At 37.5% G+C, this 24,244-nt stretch overlaps 2 protein-coding genes across 7 annotated transcripts; one reads left to right on the top strand and one right to left on the bottom strand.

The window, feature by feature from the left end:
• The first annotated feature begins 43 nt into the window (after positions 1 to 43).
• Positions 44 to 1,894, top strand: c13h10orf53 (chromosome 13 C10orf53 homolog). The gene is made up of 3 exons (XM_051917975.1): positions 44 to 1,086; positions 1,217 to 1,336; positions 1,434 to 1,894. The coding sequence occupies exons 1-3, from the start codon at positions 993 to 995 to the stop codon at positions 1,496 to 1,498; spliced, it is 279 nt and encodes a 92-aa protein (XP_051773935.1). The 5' UTR covers positions 44 to 992; the 3' UTR covers positions 1,499 to 1,894.
• Positions 1,884 to 24,244, bottom strand: ogdhl (oxoglutarate dehydrogenase L). 6 transcript variants are annotated; one of them, XM_051917968.1, is made up of 23 exons: positions 23,792 to 24,244; positions 22,849 to 23,062; positions 21,761 to 21,928; positions 19,982 to 20,084; positions 15,385 to 15,500; positions 14,982 to 15,136; positions 14,573 to 14,719; positions 14,396 to 14,486; positions 14,121 to 14,300; positions 13,833 to 13,961; positions 13,533 to 13,712; positions 12,356 to 12,508; positions 11,603 to 11,705; positions 10,033 to 10,161; positions 8,747 to 8,897; positions 6,448 to 6,575; positions 6,030 to 6,208; positions 4,710 to 4,781; positions 4,070 to 4,195; positions 3,477 to 3,549; positions 3,214 to 3,377; positions 2,975 to 3,126; positions 1,884 to 2,889 (listed from the first exon to the last, which is right to left on the bottom strand). In XM_051917968.1, the coding sequence occupies exons 1-23, from the start codon at positions 23,854 to 23,856 to the stop codon at positions 2,766 to 2,768; spliced, it is 3,102 nt and encodes a 1,033-aa protein (XP_051773928.1). In that variant the 5' UTR covers positions 23,857 to 24,244; the 3' UTR covers positions 1,884 to 2,765. The 6 variants fall into 6 exon arrangements, with proteins under 6 accessions (XP_051773928.1, XP_051773933.1, XP_051773929.1 ...); XM_051917973.1 differs by having other exon boundaries at positions 23,870 to 24,243; XM_051917969.1 differs by having other exon boundaries at positions 23,884 to 24,243.

Here is a 24,244-nt window from a genome sequence, read left to right as displayed (position 1 = left end):
CATATAAGTATTCAACATTTCACATTACATTAAGTCATGCAAACTGCAATGATTTGGGCCAAGTACATTAATATTTGTCGTAGCAAGTGGTTTTATTCATATCAACCTACAACTGTTGTGTTGAGACAAAACATTCGACTCCAAAGACAAACCTAAAATAACTTCTAATCTAATTCTGAAGAGGAACCATTTTATTTTTGAATTAGAACACTGCAATAATTTTGAGATTACCAATGGGAACTATATTGGGCTTATATATAATGTAACACTTCAAACAAGAATGAATAGCATTTAAAATATTGCTAAATTAAATTAAATTAAATATTTCTATTTAACCGGATAGATACACTAAGCGCGTTTCACACAGGGTTATCGTCGTTCTAAACCTGCTTTTAACCCCGGGTAATATAACGTTTCACACTTGTAATTTTGAAGCGGGGTTACGTTAGCACCACCGCTTTTTACCCGGGGTTATGAAACCCTGTTGGGTTAACGCTTTTGCAGTGCAAAACTTGTACAGTGTGAAACTGAGGTGATAGAATGTAACGGCTGGCTAGACGCTTAGCAACCGACAACCAATCGCCTGCCTCATATTCACGGACAGTCACGGAAATACACACAAACAGTAGTTTAGTTTAGTTTTAGCGTTTGAGGGGAACATGTGAAATGGTGACGGAAGACGCGTCAGTTGGAGTTAAGAGACCGTTTTATTCTTACTTTTATAGTCCGAAAAGTTAATTCAGGAAAAACGTGATATTAACAGTCGGCAATATTTTAAGATGCGAGATCCTATAAACAGGTCGCGCGCTGCGTTCGTCCAATCATAATTATATGATCCAATCATTCATTTATAATTAATCAGGGTTAAATATTTGTGAAAAGCCATTTTGTGTATTCTGCTGCTTCCAGTGATCTGTTTGCTTGTTACTATGGAGAGCAGTATACACAAACAGCCTTGCCTTGTGGTGGCTAACGGATAGATTTGAATAATTATGCCTACTAATTCAGTGGTAACAGTACGGTATGGTCCATATGAGTCGTGTGGTATTGTCGAGCACAGAACATTTCGACTGGATGGTTTACAAGGTAACCCTCAAAGATGTGTCAAAAGCTTTGGAAAAGTTTCTTTCATTTTGTTACATTTTTAAAAACGGATATGAGTTACCCGTTTGTAATAACAATACTTGTTACTTGTATGCTTTCCCCCCACTTCTAGCGGTCCTAAAAGAAGATGGCCACCAGTGTGTCCTCGAGAAAACGGATGACTGGAATATAGTAGAGCTCTTTGTCAATGGAGAGTGCGTCTACACGTGCAACATTACTGACCTTGAGTTTGGTAATTTGCGTCAGCATTTGGAAACCTCTGCTTTCTAGAAGATAAGAGATATGATGCTTATCATGACGTGTTTTTTAAAACTCCTCTTTGCTCACAGGGGGTGATGGACGACTTGATCCGCGGTGCCAGGAGGCCATTGACGCAGTGAGGAACGCGTATTGAACGCCATGTCATGTAGCTGTGGTCGAAATGGAACACTAGCATACTACTTACTGAATACTACGCAGTATACTTAAAAAAAAAAGTGGCTATGAATGAAAAAGCTCACTACTTGCGCATTATAAATTGTGTACTTCATATTATGTTAGTAAATTGAACACTGTACAGTAGACCTATAGCCTAATATTTTTTAAATATTCCAAAAATAGCCATTGTATTTAAATCTAGTGAGCTAAGTAATTAGATTTTAGCATTTTTTGGCATGCATGTTATGAGTCCACTAATAGTGTCCTGCTGTAAAGGAAGGCAGCACTCTCACTGTGGAGAGACCTCTTAAATATGTGCACAGGTATATGATAAATGATAAAAACCTAGCAAACGTCCATCGTTTGTCATTGACTTACAGTTTATTGCATTATTGCTGAGAAACGTCTATCATTCATCACAATCTATCACAGTGAATTAAATGTATGATCTTTTTTTCCCCCATGAGCAATGTCTGGTGTCTATAATATACTAAAACCACATTTTTTCCCCTTTAAACATTTGCACTAAATTCACTTTTGCGAGTGTCTATCACATTACCTACAGCACAGATTCAAGTAAAATCCAGTTTACAGCTTGAATGATCATTGCTGTATGACCATGTACAAGTTTTAATATTGCTGAATTCCACTACAAAAGCAGTTTGCTGACAGCAAGATAACACAGAAATATAATGCATCATATACTTGTGCTTATCAGAATGGTGGTACAAGTAATTGTCTTGTTACCTCCTTATATTTGTTTCCCAGTGTGTATAGCATTTCAAAGTTGTCACAGACATGTTGACGTTATAAACGTCCTCATTCCCACAAGTCTTAAACACCACAAGAACCCTAAAGTCTAAAAAGGAAGCATATTTTGTGGAAGCTACAGAGAATATCACCACTGCCACAGAGAATATTGTTACTTGTCTAAATGCCATCTGTTTGATGTCTCAGGATGAAGCCAAGTGTGACAGTTATGGAAGACAAATAAAAAAATAATAAAATAAATAAGAATACAGATTACTTAAGACAGATAAATGATTTATGGTGCAAATCCATGGCTAAATCTGCTATAGGATGAGTACACAAATTTCTGTTTGCTGTCTTGTGCTCTATTTATCAATATAATTGAACGATTTTACACACTTTGGCAACATGAAATACACCTTATCTAATAAATTGTGCGTTATACCAGTTATATTTAATTTTAAAGGCTAATTTCCACAAATGACACAACAGCATCAAAAACTCCTGCCCTTGAATGCCTCAAGGTTAAACGCAGTGTCCAAGAACCTCTTCAGCTCAGTCAGATGAGTGAATTTGTTTCCTGTGGCAGGGGCTGCAGCAGGGTCACGGCCAACATACCTAAAAGTGATTGTGAATATTTTGAATTTGGTGCATATAAGTTTGTTTAGGCTGCAACAAACATTTAGCTTAAAAAGAGACTCACCATATTGGATTCTTATGGTGCACTGTGAGGAAACGTGGCCTTATGTAGTCATAGTAGCCCATGTTCTTGTGCTCCTCTTGACACCATATGAGTTCAGCGTTGCTGTACTTCTCAATCTCAGCCTTGATGAGGTCAAAAGGGAATGGTGATATCTAAGAGGAAAGAATGTATTTGATTGTGAATAAAGCAATTTTTTTGCAGTGCCATTATACTTATAATCAAGAAACAATAATGGCAACCTGCTCCAATCTGACAATTGCAACATCCTCCTCCAGCTGAAGCTGTTTTCTCTCTTTTGCCAGCTCATAGTACACTTTTCCAGTGCAGAAGATGACCCTTTTGACTTTTTTGGGGTTTTTCGATGCAGGACTTTCATCTGGAATTATCCTTAAGAATTTTGTCCCTGCAAAATAGATAAATTAGGTACAGCCACATGTTATTACTAAAAGCTGGACAGAGCTTAAAGAGCTTGATACAATGTTTCTGTACCAGAAATGCGTACCTGTGATCATCTCATCAAAACTGGAACGGGCCTCTGGCAGCCTCAGTAAAGACTTTGGTGTGAAAATGATAAGCTGAATAAAAATATGAAAATGCGGTTAGTCAAATAAAGACAAACTGTATTTGATTCATTGCATTTAGAAACTTCTGAAACTTCAATCTAGGCCGGGGAATACAAAAATAGTAATATAACACAGCTGTGAAATCAAGCAAAACAGTAAATTAAGAGCACTTTCATACAAAACAAACAATATCATCCCCAGACGCTCACAGTTTAATTTACTCAGGAAGAGATTTTCTCATGCTCCACAAACCTCTGCATTTCTCTGCAACAGGGAATCAATTGCAGTGGCACAGAAGAAAAAGAGGGTTGGGGCGTACATCAAACTTTCACATTAAAGTTAAGTCTATCTACCATCACAGCAGCTGTGATATAGCTCAAGTCTATCTAAATATATAATACCAAATGTGCATTCTAGTAAGTCATTAATATATAGCCTATATATATTGACAGAACAATGAATCCACAAAATACATTGAAAAATGATATTGTACCGAGTCTGACACATAGAAAGGGAAAAAGGTTGGTCTTACTGGCTTCCTGAATGGTAACAAGATTTGCCTTCTAAGCACATGGAAGTAGCTGGCAGGTGTTGAACAATTGACCATGATCCAATTACAGTCATAGAGCTGCTGGACCTCAAAGTCTCCAGTGTATTCCTTAAATTAAGTAAATAAAACACAGCTTATTAAAATGATCTATTAATATCATGTAAACAAAATCCATAATGTGTCACAGCAAAAACATTACAATTCTGTGATATTTTAGTAGATGTCAATTCTTTTTAAATACTTAACATAATTCATATTATATAAGAATACAAGATAGCACAAATATAGTGTTATGAATTTTACTCATGAATTGACAAATGACTTCCTCTGCAGGAAGAGGACAATCATGAATTGATTTGACTTTTGGCTGGTTTAGTCAATAGCCTTGTTGATCATGTCTTGTAAATACTGATCAGGGTTGTAATTAGTACCATTCATGTCTCCTGAATGTCTTTACCTATGATGCCCTGCCACTGGGACCGACATACTGCTAGACTAACAAGGGAAGCAGTATTAACAAGAACTATATTAAGCATCAAACAAATTGGTAATCAGTGAAGTGCATCCGTTTATAAACTACCTGTGGCCATCAGCATGAGGCATGACCGGAAAGGCCACTTACCGGATAGCGATCAGGGTCATCCTTGCTCATCTGCAGGAAGCGTTCAGGCCGTGCTGACGAGTGCTCTGGGCCCTGCTCATTAGTACAAACACACCAGTGCTAATGAGAGTAGGTCTATCAAATGCCACACTAAGCTAAAGAATTATAACCTCATTTATTGGCTCAGAACAAACTTGAGTCATCATTATTGATTCTAGTACAGCTTTTCTGCTTTTGAGTAAAGGAAAGGATTGAAAAAGATTTTACCCTGTGTTTTATCCCTGCAGGAAATTAGATTCAGTGATCAATAGGACTGCTATGATCTACATAACTGACTAAAAATAACACTTGCTTTGATATGGTCTAATAGGGCAAAAGCAGAAGTTAAATAATATAATATTTATGCTGCTGTCTTGTGTGTTTTCAATCACATATGCAACTGGAACAGATACTTGCTTTGCGTCTTGTATGTTTACCAACATACATGGGTTACACTTTATTTCCATAGTCCACTTTACACATTCTAACTATAAGTGGTCACACTTTAGATTAGGGTCCAATTCTCACTATTGACTAACTATTAATTGCCTCAATAAACTCATAATTACTGCTTATTAATAGTTAGTAAGATAGTTGTTAAGTTTAGGTATTGGGTGGGATTAAGGAATGTAGAATATGATCGTGCAGAATAAGGCATTAAAATGTTTGCAATGCCTCCGGGCAGCTATTTCGGGCATTTAAGACCAAGTCCTATCTATTTGAATGGGAGAATCCTGAAATCTCAAAAACTGCTTGGCGAACTTACAATTAAATAACATATTTCAAATCAGCAACAAAATCTGACATGAACTGTCCCATAAATGTTGTTTCTTATGCTCAAATAGCATTTAAAAAGCTTATTTTTCAGGCTAGACGAGCCAATGCGCATGTGCAGTCCTAAGCGCGAGTCTCAGGTTTCTATGGGAACCGGAGCTTCTAACGGCAGCTGCAGTGATGTAATGACTATACCAATCAACGATTGGCTTGTTTACTTAGAAGGCGGGACGTATTCCGCGATATTGCGCATTGCAGTCTCTCCCATTCATAATAGGAGTGAACCATCTTTCTATATCTATAGTCTTTGCTTGTAGTCAGTAGAATGTCTGTTGGGAGACCATCAAAATAAAGTGTTAACAGATATTAGACAGTCCACTAATACTCTAATGACTGGTAGTTGACATGTAGCTGCAAAGTTAGTTATAGTTAGTAGAATGTCTAAAGTGGACTATCAAAATAAAGTTCTTCCATGTGTGCCACTTATATTATGTAATTTATAATAGGGCATGCCATCAGCAGACTCACCATTCCCTCCATCCCATGGGGCAACAGTAAAACGATGCCATTGTGACGGACCCACTTGGCCTGGCCTGCAGAGATGAACTGGTCTATGATGCACTGGGCTGTGTTGTGGAAGTCGCCGAACTGAGCCTCCCAGCACACCAAGGCATTAGGACTAGCCATTGCAAAACCAAGCTCAAAACCTAATCAAAATCAACATGTGTCAGAATACTTTGGACATAAAAAAAATACTGTATAAAGGATTCTGAGGATGGTTTTTGCAAGGGGATGTGTTAGGAGAGAACAGCTTGTTCTGTACAGGCTGCTCATTTCTGGAGGCAATTTTACAGGTATCAGAAACAGGGAATACCTTAGATGATTTAAATTTCCGTACACTCTGATTGATAACCAGATGCAAATTGAGCACAGGTGGTTCTCTTACCCAAAACCCCATATTCAGACAGGGAGCTGTTGCACACTGTGTAGAGAGCCTGGTTCTGCCACAGGTGGTTCATCGGAACGCAGAAGCGCTTATCAACTTCCTGATCATGCAAGACGTGGTGACGGTGACTGCAAAGATGAGGTCATAAATTCAAGAAACACTAAACAGGCTAACAACAACAAAAAACGATAACTAATGCTTATTTTCTTTTTTTTTCTTTTCTTTTTTTTATGCTTATAAAAATTCATAAAATATACAGACAATGACACACAAACACACACACACACACACACACACATGTGAACTTATATACTGTCACTTTTGATCAATTTAATGTAATCTCAGTTTGGGGTCAGTAAGATTTTTATTTATTTATTTATTTATTTTTTGTAAGACATTAATTATTTTATTCAGCAAGAATGCATTAAATTGTTCTAACGTGAAGGTAAAGACTTAAACTGTTTCAAACTGTTCTTTCGAACTTTCTATCCATCAAAGAATCCTGAAAAAACATACCACGGTTCAAACAAAAATATTAAGCAGCACAACAGTTTTTAACACTGATAACAGTAAAATATGTTTCTTGAGCACCAAATCAGCATATTAGAATGATTTCTGAAGGATCATATGACACTGAAGACTGGAGTAATGGCTGCTGAAAATTCAGCTTTGCCATCATAGAAATAAAATACATTTTAAAATAATAGAAAGTAGTTATTTTAAATTGTAAAATCATTATTACTGTTTTTACTCTATTTTTGATCAAATTCAGCCTTGGTGAGCATAAGATACTTCTTTCAAAAACACTTAAAAAAAAAAAAAAAAAAAAACGAATTGTAGTGTCTGTATATAATTTATGTAAAATAAACCTATTGACACCTAGATTCTATGAATTCTAGAAGCAGCTTAAGAAATGCCATTTTAAGGAATATCTTAAGCTGTAATGTCAAACCTCAGAAAAGAGGCACTCTAACTCTTTATATCCTATCAGTGTGAGTGATCATGGACAGCAGTGGATTTGAGACAGGAGATGTGATATGTTTTGCTGGCTTACTCTGATGCGATGTTCAAACCAGCCATCAGACCCAGTGCGATTAGACAATCTTTAAAGTCCTTAAAATATCACAGTAATGATGTCCTGCGCAGGCCGTCACGACTTACAATGAGTATATAGACATTACATAACATTTAGTATTAACCATGCATTTCCCTAACAAATCACATTTGACAAACATGGGCTCCTTTCTTAGATAATGTTGTGAAATGGAGAATGTAACCACAAGGAATGTGTTCGGGGTAATTGGGGTCTGTCTGCTCTGCTCATTTAATCACAAATGTAAATCAAAAGTGGCTCTTTAAACTAAAGTGTCCTGTCCCTGTGGGTTAGCTCTGGAAAAACAGAGAATCTGGGGAGTAAACAGTGCATCAGCTGTGTGTTGGTTTCATCAATCAAGGGACCAGAGCACAGTACTCAGTGCATTCCCAAACACAGTAGACTGAATCAATTACTCATAGCCATTAACTCCCTGAGTAACAAGCAGAACCAGCAGACTGGAGCACACCAATATGTTCAATTCCAGAGCCTTTGCATGAGGAAAAAAAAGAATATATGCACCAGCAATCTACTTTGATAAAAAGGCTCATAACACACAGAAGCTACTTTGCTGACGTCTTTTCAGTCGAATGTTCCAGTCATTATGTTCTAAGCAAAGCATAAAACTGTCCATTGAAGCCCATTGAGAGAAAATGTAGAGTCAAAAACTGTAAAGTGAACCAGTAAATAATGCCAATTGTGGTGTGATAAATTCAGTCGCGATAAGGTCTTGGAGTTTCATTGATGTGTGGACCGTTTCAAACAAACCTGGCTGCCAAAATTTTTTGCACAACAAACAGACGTGGGAGTATGTGTCTGTACTGCTGTGGGGTAACATAAAACGGGTTTCCTTCAGAAGCAGTACCGTGACGGCACCATGTGGGTGTCTCTCTGCCACTCCCAGAGGACTCTATCTGTGTGCGACAAGCTGACGTCATTTGTCAATGTGTTGACATTTTAGTTTTAATGGAGCCATAAGGCAGAAAATATATACTTGGCTATTTTTAGTGACAGAAATCTAGTCAGTTAAAGACTACAAAGCAGCCATGAAAAAGGGGTCTGTTTAGAAAATATATGACAACAACTTATGGTCCCCCACAACTGCATGTGCTGAACTTCCAATTTTTGTGTCCTCCATAAATCATAAAAGAGAACAAAATGGAGCGGCCACAGTAGTTTCCAATGGAAATGGATTGAATGTCTTACCTAAATGTTCCTCTTTCCACATCTTGTCCACTGAGTCTCACGTGAATACCATCCTTCAGCAAAGAGCCAAAGGCCATGTACTCTGCCAGGGCCCAGTCCACTGTGCGTTTTGCAACCATATCCGCTCGGCCTCGAAGGATACGTGACAAGCCTGAATTAACACATATATAGAATGTATAGAAAGTCACAAACTTGTACCTTTTGTTGTGTGACTTCTTGTAAACGCAATTTCCTAGAAAAGGAAAGTTTGTCAAGACAGACTTTAATGTTGGCCCTGTTTGATAGATAGAGCTAGACAGTAAAAGTTTTCATCGGAAGTCAATAGGATTTTTCTCTGTCCAAGAGAAAAGTTTAGAACAGACTGAACATCTGTCGAGTTTGGTGAATGTAGCTTTAAAAAGTGTAAGGGTTACATTTACAGGTTACATTTAAAAAAAAAGGTCTCTGAAGAAAAGTTTAAGCTTTGTTAAACCAACATTATTAAGTCTGCTGTATTTTTATTTACACACAGAAAAACTATAACTTTTTTAATGTTAAAACAGTTCATAAAATAGCAAACCCATCAGAGTAGCCTGGTTTTTCATACACAATATCCCATTGGAGTAAAGCATCATTCTGTGTCAGAAATACGCTTGCCGGTGAGATGGTTTGATGCTCTGAGGTAGTCGTGCTTAGAGGCAGGCAATAAGCAGAGTTTAGCTGGAGGGCTATGGTAGTTAGGGTGATTTAGCAGAATTTAAGGCTGCCAGATTGGAGTCGGCTCTTTAAGTGCAATGGTCCCATAGTGCAACTCCATCAATCCACTACAGCTCCCATGCGTCCACTGCTCAGAGAAAGAAAATTATGACCCGTGAGGAGCAATGAGACATTCCTATATCAGAAGTGTAAGGATCATCTGTCAGAGCTTTGCTGATGTTCCACACCATTACCACCATCATCCTGCAATGCTTTGATGTCAGTTTCCAGTGTTTTGTCCCTAGTGGTTAAAGCTTAACAGTATATAGATTTGGATATAATCTAGTTGATGAACTGACTGCTAGTAAACAGCCTCTGGGACTCCACAGCAATAATTAAAGCGATAGTTTAAGCAAAAGGGATAATTTTGTCAACTCTCATGTCTTTTTGAAACCTGTATTACTTACTTTCTTGTATTCTGTGGAATACAAAAGTCAATAGTGATTACAAACTGTTGAACAAAAGATTTTCAGTGATTTTCTTTGAGGCATTCAACACTGCCACAAAAAGACTGAATTAAATGCTTACCAATCAAAATACCTGAAACTCACCACTATGAATGGCAAAGTCCTTTAGAGGGACTGAACTGGCTACAGCACCAATGTGCCCGAGCATCTCTTCGCTTAGTCCAGTGGGAGGGTAGCTCATGCTCTTTGGCTCTCCATCTGGTTTGAAGAAGTCTTAAACAAAACAGAGCACATATAACCACCACTAGGGTCTGAATCCATGGCTCTCAATCAGGGGACTGGGGCTCACTAGGAGCCAATTTTCAAGGGGGCCTAAAGATGACTTAAAATAATTTAAAATAAGACAAAACAAGCCTTAAAATCAGCTAAAACAACTAAAAACTAATATATTTTTTATTTTAATTCACCCCCTCAAGAACCATTTGTTTTACAGGATTTCAACAGTCTTGGAAAACCTGGATAATATGATGTGATTTCTAGACCTGGAAAAGTCACAAGTTATCTTAAAATGCCACGGTAATTTATATAAAGAACAAACATTTTATTAGTTATGCCAAGCTCTAAAATATTTTGTTGAGTAGAAATTCTGAATTTTAAAAAATCCTTATACTTAAAGAGTTAGTTCACCCAAAAATGAAAATTATGTAATTTATTACTCACCCTGATGTCGTTCCACACCAGTAAGACCTTTGTTCATCTTCGGAACACAAATTAAGATATTTTTGATGAAATCCGATGGCTCAGTGAGGCCTACATTGCCAGCAATGTCACTGAACCTCTCAAGATCTAAAGGTACTAAAGACATATTTAAAACAATTCATGTGACTATAGTGGTTCTACCTTAATATTATAAAATGACGAGAATACTTTTTGTGCACCAAAAAACGAAATAACGACTTTTCAACAATATCTAGTGATGGGCAATTTCAAAACACTGCTTCATGAAGCTTTATGAATTTTTTGTTTTTAAATCAGTGATTCGGAGCGCCAAAGTCACGTGATTTCAGTAAACGAGGCTTTGTTTACGCGATCCAAACCACTGATTCGAAACAAAACTTCGAAGCTTCATGAAGCAGTGTTTTGAAATCGCCCATCACTAGATATTGTTGAAAAGTGGTTATTTTGTTTTTTTGGTGCACAAAAAGTATTCTCGTCGCTTTATAATATTAAGGTAGAACCACTATACTCACATTAACTGTTTTAAATAAATCCTTTTTTATCAAAAATATCTTAATTTGTGTTCTGAAAGATGAACGAAGGTCTTACGGGTGTAGAACGACATGAGGGTGAGTAATGAATGACATTATATTCATTTTTGGGTGAACTAACCCTTTAATGCTTATCCAATACATCACAAACGATTGGAAAATTCATTGGTTAAAAAGAGTGGGAACTCTGATGAACATTCACCTTCTAAATCTTCTGAAATGTAATTATTTTAGATTTAATTTAAATTTTTTTAGTTACTACTTTAATTTACAAAAACTAGGAGTGCCCATAGAATAAAACAAGTTTTAAACTAGGACTAAGGACTTTTGAATATTGGTGTGCACAATGGAGGGCCTTGGAGTCAAAATGGTTGAGAAACACTGGTCTAAATCAATCTTATATTTTCACTGAAACACCTAGCATATATAAAGTCCTCAAAATGTACCTGGCCACGGAGAGTCAAGCCAGTGGCGGATGTGTAGGATCTTCTCATCTTTAGAGCTGGTATATGCCTCCTCACAGATCTTGTCATATTTAGCAACCTCCTCCTGAAAACAATTCACAGTACAGCGCTAGCCCGCCATCCACTATATTCATCAAAAACCCAGACACATGACACATTTGTGACAAATTATTAATTAATGATTCATGGCACCTATGTGCTACGGCGTAGAGAAAACAGCAAGATCCAGTCACAATTTATTCTCTAAGTGAAATCCCCAGAGCTATGTCAGCGAGTGAAGAGTGACAGGGATGCAGTTGTAAATAAAACGAGCTGTCGCCGGGCGAGACAAGGTGTCAGCTATCCGCACTGGAGGGATGGTTTGGTCCGACGATTGTGGTTTCTACGGCGACACAAATCTGAGGGTGGTTGGGAGGGGAGGGGTGCCTAGCTTTGAGCCCAGGGAATGAGAGCCTGGGTCATCGGGTGAAGTATGAAACGTGTCATAGCCAGAGCGAAAAGACATTGGCTGAGCATCTGAACACAGCCTCCATCAATTGTCAGGAAACAATATACAAACGGCACAGGAAACCCATCACTCCCTAATAGGCCAGGAAAACAACAGCTGTGGAAAAGATGCTTTAGATGAGTTAAAGAGGTCAATTAGGGTGACCTGTGGGAGGAACAACAGCAGGTGGACATTTTCACATTACATAATGACACAATAATGAGATTTCCATAGAGGGAGACACAAACCTCAAACTCTTGCAGTGTTACAACTCCCTCAGAGATGAGCTTGTCAGCATACTTCTTCAGCACATGTTCTTGTTTGCGGATCTGTTTGTACATGAGGGGTTGAGTGAACATGGGCTCATCCATCTCATTATGTCCAAACCGCCGGTAACACACCTATAAAACACATCACCAATGTCAATTTACATGTGAAAAGATAAAAGTTCAGTATCACTAATCCAAACAACTTCTACTGTTGTATAAAAAACACACTATTACCAGTGTCTACTTCAGATCCGATGTCTATCCCATTTTCAAATCTTTCCATTCTTTTCTACATCTTTATCAGTTAGTAATAAAAAGGTTATTTAATATATTTCAGATATAGTTTCAATTGGTTTAATTCCCAGGTAAGTATTCAAATAAATTTCCTCAGTGTTCAAAATAAGTCGTGAGGCTATGCCACTCAGGATCCTTTCATATTCTTAGCTAATGGCCTCATAGGAGGATATTCCAGAAGGCGATTCTTCAAGTAGCTTTCCCTTTCCGAAATGAAAAGAATTTGCGGTTTCTCAGTGTTGGCACTTTTCAGACAGGCTGTCAGTCTGAGTATTAAGGGCTATTAACAAAAAGAAATATTACTTTACCATAAAGTTTTAAGTCCACACCACAACGATATCGTTGGAAATTGGAATTACTTTCAGAGCAATTTTTTTTCCCAGCTGACGAACGATAAAGACACTGACAGCCAATAAAAAAGAAAAAGAAACACCACTACTGTATTGCTCGGGATGTGCAACCGTTGATCATGCTTTAGCTTTGTCTATTTTTGTTCTGCCAACAAAATAGTTACAAAACAAAGTAACTGGCAATATTATATAATGTAAGTGTAAGTGACCACAAAAACAGAGGCAATGTTAAAAGCTTTTTCCCCCACTAAAAATTATGATTTCTTTTTAAACACTGACATAATCTGATGTGTTTTTTAATTATATTTTTTTAAATATCTGTCCATGGCCCCCCTGCAGTACCTTCACGGTTCCCTGATTGAAACCCCGAAGTGTAATAGAAAAGATTGTGATTCTGAAACAAGGAAAATGGATCTTGTGTATTCAAGAATTATAGCAGTCCTAACAAGTAATTTATCTTAACATTCAGTGATATTTTAATGATATGTATGACGTGTCTTCACAGTATTTACCAGGTCAATCACCACATCCTTGTTGAAAGTGCTTCTCCATTCTGCAGCAACCTTGCACACATACATCACAGCCTCTGGGTCATCAGCGTTGACATGGAAGATGGGTGCGTTGACCACACGAGCCACGTCCGTTGGGTAGGGAGAGGACCGTGCCATTCGGGGATCTGTGGTAAATCCAATCTGGCCACATCAGATAACACTCATAAATCTACAACATACTGAAAGGTCAAGGGTTAAGGTTTTGCAGAAGGCTAGTCCTCAAGTCGATTCTAATAGGACAATTTGATGTTTGATGTTAACCTGATTATTGACCACAACATGGATGGTGCCATAAGTAGTATATGAAGGCAGTTCACTGAGATGAAAGGTTTCGTATACGACTCCCTGACCCGCAAATGCAGCGTCACCATGTATGAGAATGGACATCACCTGCAAAGAAAGTGATTGATGGCTTAAAATCGCTGTTATTGGTTTGTATTCATCCAACTTGCCAAATGATGACCCATTATACAGCAGGAGAAAGCGGAATATGTGGTTATGTCTTGCATTGGTCCATCTTTAAAGATAATCTGAAGATAAAAGTACAACCCTTCTTCCTTCAGTGTCTCCTCTGTAGAACTGCTCTGCCTTCGTCTTGCCCTGAACGACAGGATCTACTGCCTCTAGGTGAGAGGGGTTAGCCATCAGAGACAATGTGATATTCTTATCAGTTTCCCTGTTGATTCGTTCATGGTACATCCCCAAGTGATATTTCACGTCTCCTGAACCCTGGAGTGGATTAAAGTGTGAAATGTATATCAGAAGCACAATAAGACAAGATCCAATATGACAAAAGCATCTTTCATCAGATGAAATCATATTACCTCATCCGCAGCCTCAAGTTTGGGATCAAACTGACAGAATATCTGATCCAAATCTTTGCGAACTACATTGGCCAGGACGTTCAGTCGGCCCCTGTGTGAATGAGAGGTTGTGTTGTTATTGCTGGGGTGGACTCATAAAAGCAGTGTGAGATTGAATGGAGCAGGTTTTCAAGGTACCTGTGAGGCATTCCCATAATTACACTCTCTATACCAGCTTCGCTGGACTTGTCAATAATCATCTTCAGGGCAGGGATGAGGACCTCACAGCCTTCCAAACCAAAGCGTTTCTCTGAAGACCATTTGCGAGCAAGAAAGTCTTCAAACCTAGAACATTGAATCGTTACCATAGAACATTCTTTCATTGTCAGCTTTATTTTGCTAAATTAAAAAAAAAAAAAAAAAAAAAAATTCAAATATACTGTATATCAATTCTAATACATATACATATATATATATATATATATATATATATATATCACACACAGACAACCATGACTTCCCAAAATGTGGTTTAAGTAGGGAAAAATAAGTCTCTAATAAAGAACCAAGAAAACAACACACAGCACATTATTTTAAGGATATGCACCGTGTTGAGCGAACCAGCCTGGCCAGCAAGGTCCTCTTCTCTCTGTCAGAAAATGTCATGATTCCTGGAGTTTCAAACTTCTGTCGGATCCATTGGCACTGCTCCATATTGTTGATAAACATGAATTCCACTCCAGTATGTCCACAGTATGATGTCTGGAAAATTCCAAGCAAATTCAGTTTACCCTTTCATTTATTAACGCATTCATTTTTGAAGTATAATTAAACATCATCATAATATAAATGATGAGCTTGTCATATTTACCCAAATTACATCCTTTCAGAATAGCTAGTGAATGTCATATCTGAATCAATCCAGTCACAAAACCAGCTAATGAGAAATGAGGAAGGAGTGTTTCTTCTCAAATACTGGGTGATATCACAGTAATCCAGCATCTACCCACCTCAAGTCTGTGTATGATTTCTCTCAGTGGGAGTGTGCTTTCATTTCCCCCAATAAATGTGGTTAATGGCAACTGAAATGATTTATCGAGATCAGATTCTTCCAAGCCGTACGACCCTAAAGATTAAAGAGGAAAAGCATATTAAAGCAAAAACGGCAACAAAAATATACTGTAATGAAATGTAATAAGACCCCCACAATGTTCCTTTTTAAACCAAATACTATGATTTACAGTGAAGTAAAGATGTGTTGATTATGGTTCCAAGAATTTACTCAAACACAGTTTCCTTTACAGTCAATTTAATCTTAAAGCATTAATTTTAGAATACCATTATTCATTTACACACCCCCCAAAAAAAACAAAGTATACATCACAGTAACGGATTGTTTCGAATCGGACATAACTGAAGAATGACTCGCAGTTCAGTGCGGCAGTCAGTTGTGAACTAATGAGTGAATCTTATTTAAATAGTTTGCTCACAACACAACGTTTCATGAATCATTTAATTCACGACTCATTAAAAAGAACCGGCTCAAAGGAGTCATTTATTCAAAAATCGGACCTCACAGCTCATGCCGTGTTCGTTGTTGCTTGGAGAAAACACTTTTTCAGACAAACGTCAGACCAGAAGTCATTCATTTACAATAGAGAGTAGTACGGGAGCTGTGTGGAGGTCTGTTCATGTTTGGATGCATCGAAATATTAAATTTTTTGTGGCTAGACCTTATGTGAGCACCAGAAAGGATGTGATGTATTCTAATCAAAACTCTTGATTAGTGAAGAACAAAGAGTTCTAGTGTTCTTTAAACACTATTGCGGTTATGAATAATTATCAAAAATAATTATTGTATAATTGTTAAATAATGATATTTAGCCCTAGAACACCTACTATGTTTTCTCAGACATATTGGTGATCATTTGTTTTGTGTCGATATATTAACATACTGAACAAGCAGAGGAAAACAGCTGCTTCAGGATCAACCGTATAAAGACCCACACACAGCTTTCTAGATTTTAAATTATTGTAGCACATCTTTATTTTTGACACATTTTCAACCATTTTAGTCACAGCCCTGGAGCCCTGATATGTCAAACCTAACTAACATCATTACCAATTTCATGGTTAGTTACACCCGTAAACGGTGAAGGAAAACCATGCAATGCAGGCAATCATAGTAGTTTGCAAATGCATCCTGTAGATAACACTGGGGTCTATCAGTAAGACTGTGTCTCCTCAAGAGAGGAACACACACAAGAGGAGACAGGTGCAAATGTAATTAAAGCCACAGTACAGATAAGGAGGAAAGATGCATCATACCGAAATTAAGAGCCTTCTGGTCCAATACACACCCTCATTAGCTGCACGAAGGCTATAGGAAAAGCTATGACAAAACCTGACCTGGCCGACACATTGAGAGAGTAGTGAGGTAAAAGAGGCATGTTTTGAGAGGTCTTCTCACTGGCTATTACTCTCTCTTTTTCGATCTGTTGTGAGAACATGTGCTACATCCTTCTACTCTGGCGACACTAAAGGCAATAGGACCCGACAGGAGCAAAGGGGAAGATTTATGGGCCTTTATCTCAGATAACATTAACCTGTGCTTGCGATTGAGTCTGGGGCATAGCTCTCCCTTCCAGCCCCTGTCGCTGTCTGAGACTGGGGAATCTGTAATGGCCAAATGAGGAATTGTTTGCTGACCACTTACACGACTACAGCGCCTAAAAGCAGACACATCCACGCTCTCTCTCCCCCTTTCCATTAATCGAGCCCTATGAGTCACCAAATAACCAAAACGCAAGCACTGGTACTGGCAGTGTTACTAAACTTCATTACAATAATCTTGATCCTTATATAACATGAAGTGCTATCAGCTCTGATTATGAGGTTGGGGAAGCAACTTCCAATGGTCTTCGGAAGCCCTGAGCTAAAATGAAAAGACTGATCTAAAAGATTATACACATGCAGGAACATCTCAGAAACAGCACGGCATTGGGTTTTATTGGCTGAGAATTCACATATTCTATACATTCAGCATATTTAATGGTTAATATTTTGCATTTTAATTATATGGGGCTCACAATTTGTCATTTGATGAATGGTCTAATAACTGGAAGTCCTCACTTTGCAATGAAAGAGTTTTTTCAGTCAGCTCCAACAATCTAATTTTCCTTTCATAATTAAAAAGGAGATGTATGCAGCGGATGGGTGCAGCTTTGTTGCTACAGTGACGTATAAACACAGTGGCTGGGGTTGGCAAGGTCAGCCACCAATTACATTAGACTGCTCCGGTAGCTTGCGCTGGCTTGTAAAGCAAGCAAGAACTGTAGCGCTGACGTTAGACAAAATAACAAATAAAGATTCAAAGTATGTATATATAAAATAAAAGGTGAAAATATATTTTAAAGATATTTTTTTAAAAGACTGAAGTCTGTGGGTCAATGACATGTACTGTAAGAGTGTCCATGATAAAGAAAATATATATATATATATTTTTTTAAATCTAGTTTAAAACATGTTCAAGTTCTTAGAAATAAACTCTTTGTATATTTATGTTGGTTTTATATGATTTAAAAAAAAAAAAAAAAAAAAAGACTTTCAAGAGAACTTTAATTTAATAACTTAAAGTCATTTAAAATGGTCATTTAAAATATTTTATAACAAATATCATGAATTATCAATATCATGTCATTCAATATCAAACACAGTATCACGTTTTTGAGGAGTCGTGCCACATGACATTTTACAACCTGAGCTAACCTTACCTTGTCACAAAAAGCTAAAGTTATGATATTTTAATTGATTTATTGATCTTGAAATGCAGTAAAGAGGGTCTGCCTCTATATTTTGTATATAATCATTTATAAGTGATTTATAATTGTTAACGAGGGCTGGAAGTGAAAAACTTATTTTCAGATGTGCATAATTATTAAGCATTAAGATTAAGGCTGAGAAGATAAGATATTAACTGCAAAAGACTTAAAAAATTAAGGTGAAGAATTAGGTGCAAAACCATCAGAAACCCTTTTGTCCGCAGCACCACCATTTTCCAGATCTGCAACCTACTTGGAGTCTTCAGAAGTACAAGGTGTCAGGTTCTCAGAGACTTTGCTAAGGTAAAGAATCCTGAAACATGACCCCCACTTTATAAGAATCTCAAGCTCAAGTGTTGTGAAATACATGAAGACTGGCTTTAAAAGGCTTTATAGACAGATAGGTTGAGAGTGACTCTTGAGGGGCCAGCACCAATTCCTTTTGTACCACTGTTAGAAGAATTTATCTCCCAGAATCTGGCAGTACATTTTGGGAGTTCATTTTAAGTCCGTCTCCTACCCTGAAAGGTCTGTCTTGGTCATTGTTAGTAGCAGCTCACACCATGACTTCCTCGCCACTGTTGTCTGACTCGAACTGGTGCTGGTGCCTCAAGATTTATGGAATCTGTCCATAAAACTTTCAAAAATCAGTCTTCATGTATTTTACAACACTTGTGATTCTTATTAAGTGGGGGTCATGTTTCAGGATTCCTTGCCTTAGCAAAGTCTCTGAGAACCCCACACCTTGTACTTCTGGAGACTCCAGGTAGTTTGCAGTTCTGGAAAATGGTGGCGCTGGAGACTGAGAATTAAGGTGAAGAATTTAGTGTGAAACCACCAGAAACTTATTTTGCAGATAACATGCATCTTTTGTTCTCAACCTGTTTTTTGTGACCCTGCTGCCCCAATGAGGGTTTCTTGTCCAGTGGTCACACCTTAATTTTGCAGTTTCAATAGTATTTCATCCTTCTCATCGGCATTCAATAATTTCTGACTCTTCAGTGAGAGTTAAATCTCTTTTTTGGCCCATTTTACATGTAAAAGAAAACCTGCTTGATAATTATGCATATTTGAATATAGGGCGTTTTTCACTTCCAGCCCTTGGTAACAATTATACACAACTTATAAATGATTATATACAAAATTAATAGTAGTATTAAGATTGACGTGGTTTGGAATTGGTAAAATGTGCTCGTAAAAAAATCTAAAAAAAAAATAATAATGAATGATTATACCAAAATTCTTAATAATTTTTTTTTTTTTTTCCAAAATTTTTTTTTAAATAATTTTTCTTAAGGCTTTTTCTTCACTTTGGTATCAGGACAGGTCTTTATGTCCATCAAAAATAAAATAGGCCTACATTTTACAATATAATACAAATAAAATACATTTTATACAGATATCTTGTGACAATGACAATGCCTTTTCAAGTCACTATATATATAAATTGCATTTTTAATGACTAGACAAAAAAATGACAGTCATGTCATAAAGTCTCTAAAATACAATGTATTTAACAGTAATTAGGAGTTTCTATTCAAAGAGAAGTGTATTACTCAGCAGCTGCAGTATTGAATGATGGTGAGGGGGAGGCTAAGGATACAGAGAATAATAACAAAAAAACACTCATAAGGATGAGCCCCAAGCAAGGAACTAAGTCAGCATTTATCAGATGTCTTCAGAACAAAGATCCTTCTTTAAGTAGGACAGTGAAAGGAAGTGAGTGTTTATAAGAATTATAAAGTTAAATATTAGTGGGAAATATGCTAAATGTATATAATCTTACCAAGCTTGTCAATTGACGTGATTAAATCTGAGGGAACAAAAGAATCCAGGTCGGCAGTAAGGATGCCAAGAGGGTCCAGTCTGGCCACATGGTGACCACGCACCTAAAAAGTAAAACGCAGTGATTGAATGTGATTTGCTCTCTCCATACCAAACGAAAAAGCATGAAAGAACCAGAAGCAAGACTGAGCCAGGAAGTAACTAGGGGATATCTGACCCACACAAATATGAACCAGCGTGTCACATGACTAACAAATCTCATAAGGATTCACAATAAGTTAAACATACAATCCCAACAGGCTGGCAACAGGAGATGGAAAGAAAATGCTGGCTTTGCCAAAAGACAGAATTTAATAAATCCCTACGATACTTCATCTAATTAATTAGAGGAAGCAGGGAAAATGTTACCACCTGTTTTGATTAAAGCAATCTCTTTGATATTTTCATTTTCAAAAGGGAAAAAAAGCTAGTCTAATTAGGTTTGAATTAATCACGTGATTTGCATAACTACACAGGGACACTCTAAAATGTACGGATGTACAGGCGCGTCTTTGATTTGTTGCAGTCCAGTGCCAGTGAATATTATTGGATTCATTTATAAAAATAATTCATTGTGTATTAGATTCTCTCAACTGATATCCTCTGAAATTCTGCATTTCAGTCTCTGATCCTCTGTCTAAAGCTGGGTGCACACTGTGCGATTTATAATAGTCCTTTACGATTGTTGCTTGTCAGACTGTACGTTCATGATCCTTATGTCACACTGTGGGATCTCAGCTGTCATTTATGTCAGACTGTATGACAGTCAAGACGCGTTAAGACGAGTTTTTCATCATCAACCCATACACGTTCGGTGACTGTGAGCTGCATTACACGCGGGACTGAAATGGTGGCTAACAAAGAAATCTCTACCGTTAATTTTGATAATGGCTTGTCTTGAAAAACGAAGACAATTTGACATTCGTCGTAGGAGAAGTCGCACTGCAGGACTGCGTGCCAATCTTCTGATACTGCCAGAATTTCGTCAGAGCTAAAATTTGATCGCAATGGTCATTAATCGGCTGCCGGTGAAAGCCGGGGACACACTTAACGATTGTAAGACCGATTATGAATGTAATTTGATACTTACAACTGATCATGCCCAAACGCACCGAGTCAGAGCCAGTTGCGTTCAGTCGGTGTTTACAGTTGGTGTTTGGATTCCGTGTGTAAGTATTTAAATCTGCTTCAGTCAAAGGAAACAGTCTTTGCGTGTTGAGCTCAGTCTTGATGTTTCAGCTAAACATAGATGTCCCAATGTTTCAGCTAGTCGTTAAGTGTGTTCCCGGCTTAACATATCAAACTAGCGATCAAAGACTACAGATTTTTGCCTAGAATTATAGGAATCTTTTAGGATTTGCAAAATATGTCTCAGACAACCAAATCGTGGACAAAATCGCACAGTGTGCACCCGGCTTAAAGGCCCGTTCACACCAAGAATGGTAACTATAAAGATAATGATAACTATATTAGCATCCACACCAATGGATGATATTGGTGCATGCTAAAGTTATGACATCTGGTGCTTTAAATGCTCAGGCTCTTTAAAGTCGGGTGGATTGTGATTGGAAAAAATAGTTCGGAAAGTGATTCCAATGATATCGTTGTCGTTATTGTTATAGCTATGTTGCAGATTTTGCTATTGTCATAGTTTGCGATTTTTAAAACATTACATTTATAATTATCATTATAGTTCTCTTTCTTGATGTGAGCTGGCCTTAACCCAGAGCTACTTACTTACCTGATAGGCTCTGATAAGAGTGTGGACTGCCAAATGATCCTCCACCACCTTCTCTGACATGGCAGGTGTCTGAGACTGGCCTCTTCCCTGGAGCAGCGTAGACAGACGTTTCTCTCCAGACTCCTCTGAACTGCTGGCTTGGGCGTTACGGAAGTATGCATCCCAAGACTGTTGCAAATATAACAACATATTTCAAAAGGTCAAATATTCTTATTTATTAGTTGAAAACAAAAAGCTTAAGGGTTTTCTGATGTTAAAAATAATTAATTTTCTCTATACTGTCATTCCAATTCCATATAACTGTGGAATTCAGAAGGAGATATTCAGCAAAATGTCCAAGCTGTTTATTTTCTCCAGTCCCCATTCACTTTTATTGTACAAAGCAGCTTAAACATTCTGCTAAATACCACATATAGGTCTGGTTTCACAGACAGAACTTAGACTATAAGCTAGAAATAGGCCTTAGTTAAATTGTCACATTTAAGTATCTTTAATAAACATGCCTTAGAAAAAAACATTACTGGTGTGCATCTTGAGACAAAACAATGGCACTGACATATTTTAAGATGTGTCAGTGCAAGTTGCTTTCAGTTGAAACAGCTCAAACATGCATTTTAGTCTGTGACTAGGCTTAATCCTTGTCTGTGAAACCAGGCACTTGTGTTCCATGCAAGAAAAATTACATGAGGGTGATTAAACGATCACCAAGATTATGGGTCTGATTTTTAGAAAATGCATGAACATATACCTTGAATTCAAAAAAACTAATAAAGACAAAAACACACAACAAAATTACTTTTAACTAAAATTAAAATAAAATGTTATTATAGACAAAATATTGCAAAATACGACTAAAAAAACAACAAAAAAATATTTACAAAATATTAAAAACTATAATAGTGTATCAGTGATAATAACACTGATTGTAAATGTGAAAGAATAAAATGTACAGATTGGGAATGTATGCAACCCAGTATATAAAATGAATGATAGCATTGCAGTGCTCTGTGCTCTTATATTAATAGAAAGCACACTGGGTTTCTGAACTGGGACGGAGTTCGAGTGTCTTTAGTAGATGTTCACAGCACCTCATGAACATTTTTGTGATCCTCCAGCCAAGCGTAGTACATCTCCACGACATAGCTAGAGCTGCAGGCCGCCAATGAAGGCTCAGGAGCCCCGCTGGAACAGTTACGACGTGGGTCAAAAACTCGCCTCCCTGTCCCCACGTGCCCCCTCATCCATTGGCTACTGCTTCTTAGAGCACCAGCCAGGGACCTTAGCTGACTCATGTCTGCAAACCTTCATAAATAGGAAACAGCAAGGTTTTAGAGATATTATGGCAGAATTAATCAACAGATTTGTTCTTGGAAGTTCCTGAGAATGTTTTAAACATTTTTAAAATCAGAAAATGTGTGTTTGAGTGATTTAACCCTGCAAACACCAACTTATACCAACAATCTAGTTGGTGCTGGTCTAACCGCTCTGTTATGATGTTCACCAACGTGTTTTGGCGGGTTGAGCCAGTCGATGAGCATGGTCCCTCAATTAAAGATGGTCAAACAATGTGATCTTTCTGGTTGTGCCAGTTGTATGTGGTTGTTGTAGGGTGACTCGCTTAATGTAGACGACAATAATAAAAATCTCATCTGAGTGTATTTTTATGATAGGCTATTTTCCAAAAGTCCACTGTATTAGCTACTTTACAAGTAAAACTTAATTTATCAAAAAGGGCACCTTTAAAAATATTGTCGTTGATGCAGCAAGTGTTCTTGTGGATTACCATAACCATACTGCGCAGTTAAAACGCTCTATTATATCTGTTAAAATATCAGTGCTTCAAGTACCGGCGATTTATAGAAGGGCTTTTAAATAGAGCTCGTCCTTCATCTCCACCTATTCAATGACAAATTGATTTGAACGAAGTAAAATCCTGCTGCCAAAATCACTTCCAATACATTTATGCGATGCAAATATATGAGCAAACAGTCGTAAAGACGCATCGATTGGGCGATTGGTTACAGCTGTTACCCATCTAGGTTATATGTTTCCATTCGCTCGACACACGCGACGGCGTCCATGTAGCTTAGCTTCATCTCTACGTCATACCAAATAAATTTCACCTTGAGCTGCGTGCAGATGAAGATGGTCCGGTTGAGCTCAGAAGCAGTCTGTCTGATGTGATTCAGGCTGGAGTTTCATGTCTTATAATCTCTCCAACGTCAAATCCGTCCCATAATCCGCATGCACGTGCTGAATGCGGCGCTGCAGTTGGTCACTTTGAGCTATAAACTGCAGCATCTAAAATAACAGCTGGTTTAGAGTACCTTTATGTATAATTTATTTTAGGTTTTATCTTTGTACAGTTTTGCTATCATACTGCATTTTACGTTGCCATAAACTAGGCTACTACTTCACACCTATGGGCAAATATCCATTTCACTACAATTGCATTAATGGACACAGTAAATAATGCACCATAAA

This window comes from Ctenopharyngodon idella, chromosome 13, assembly GCF_019924925.1.
Source record: "Ctenopharyngodon idella isolate HZGC_01 chromosome 13, HZGC01, whole genome shotgun sequence".
Lineage (NCBI taxonomy): Eukaryota > Metazoa > Chordata > Actinopteri > Cypriniformes > Xenocyprididae > Ctenopharyngodon > Ctenopharyngodon idella.
This window is presented reverse-complemented; position numbering and strand designations above follow the sequence as displayed.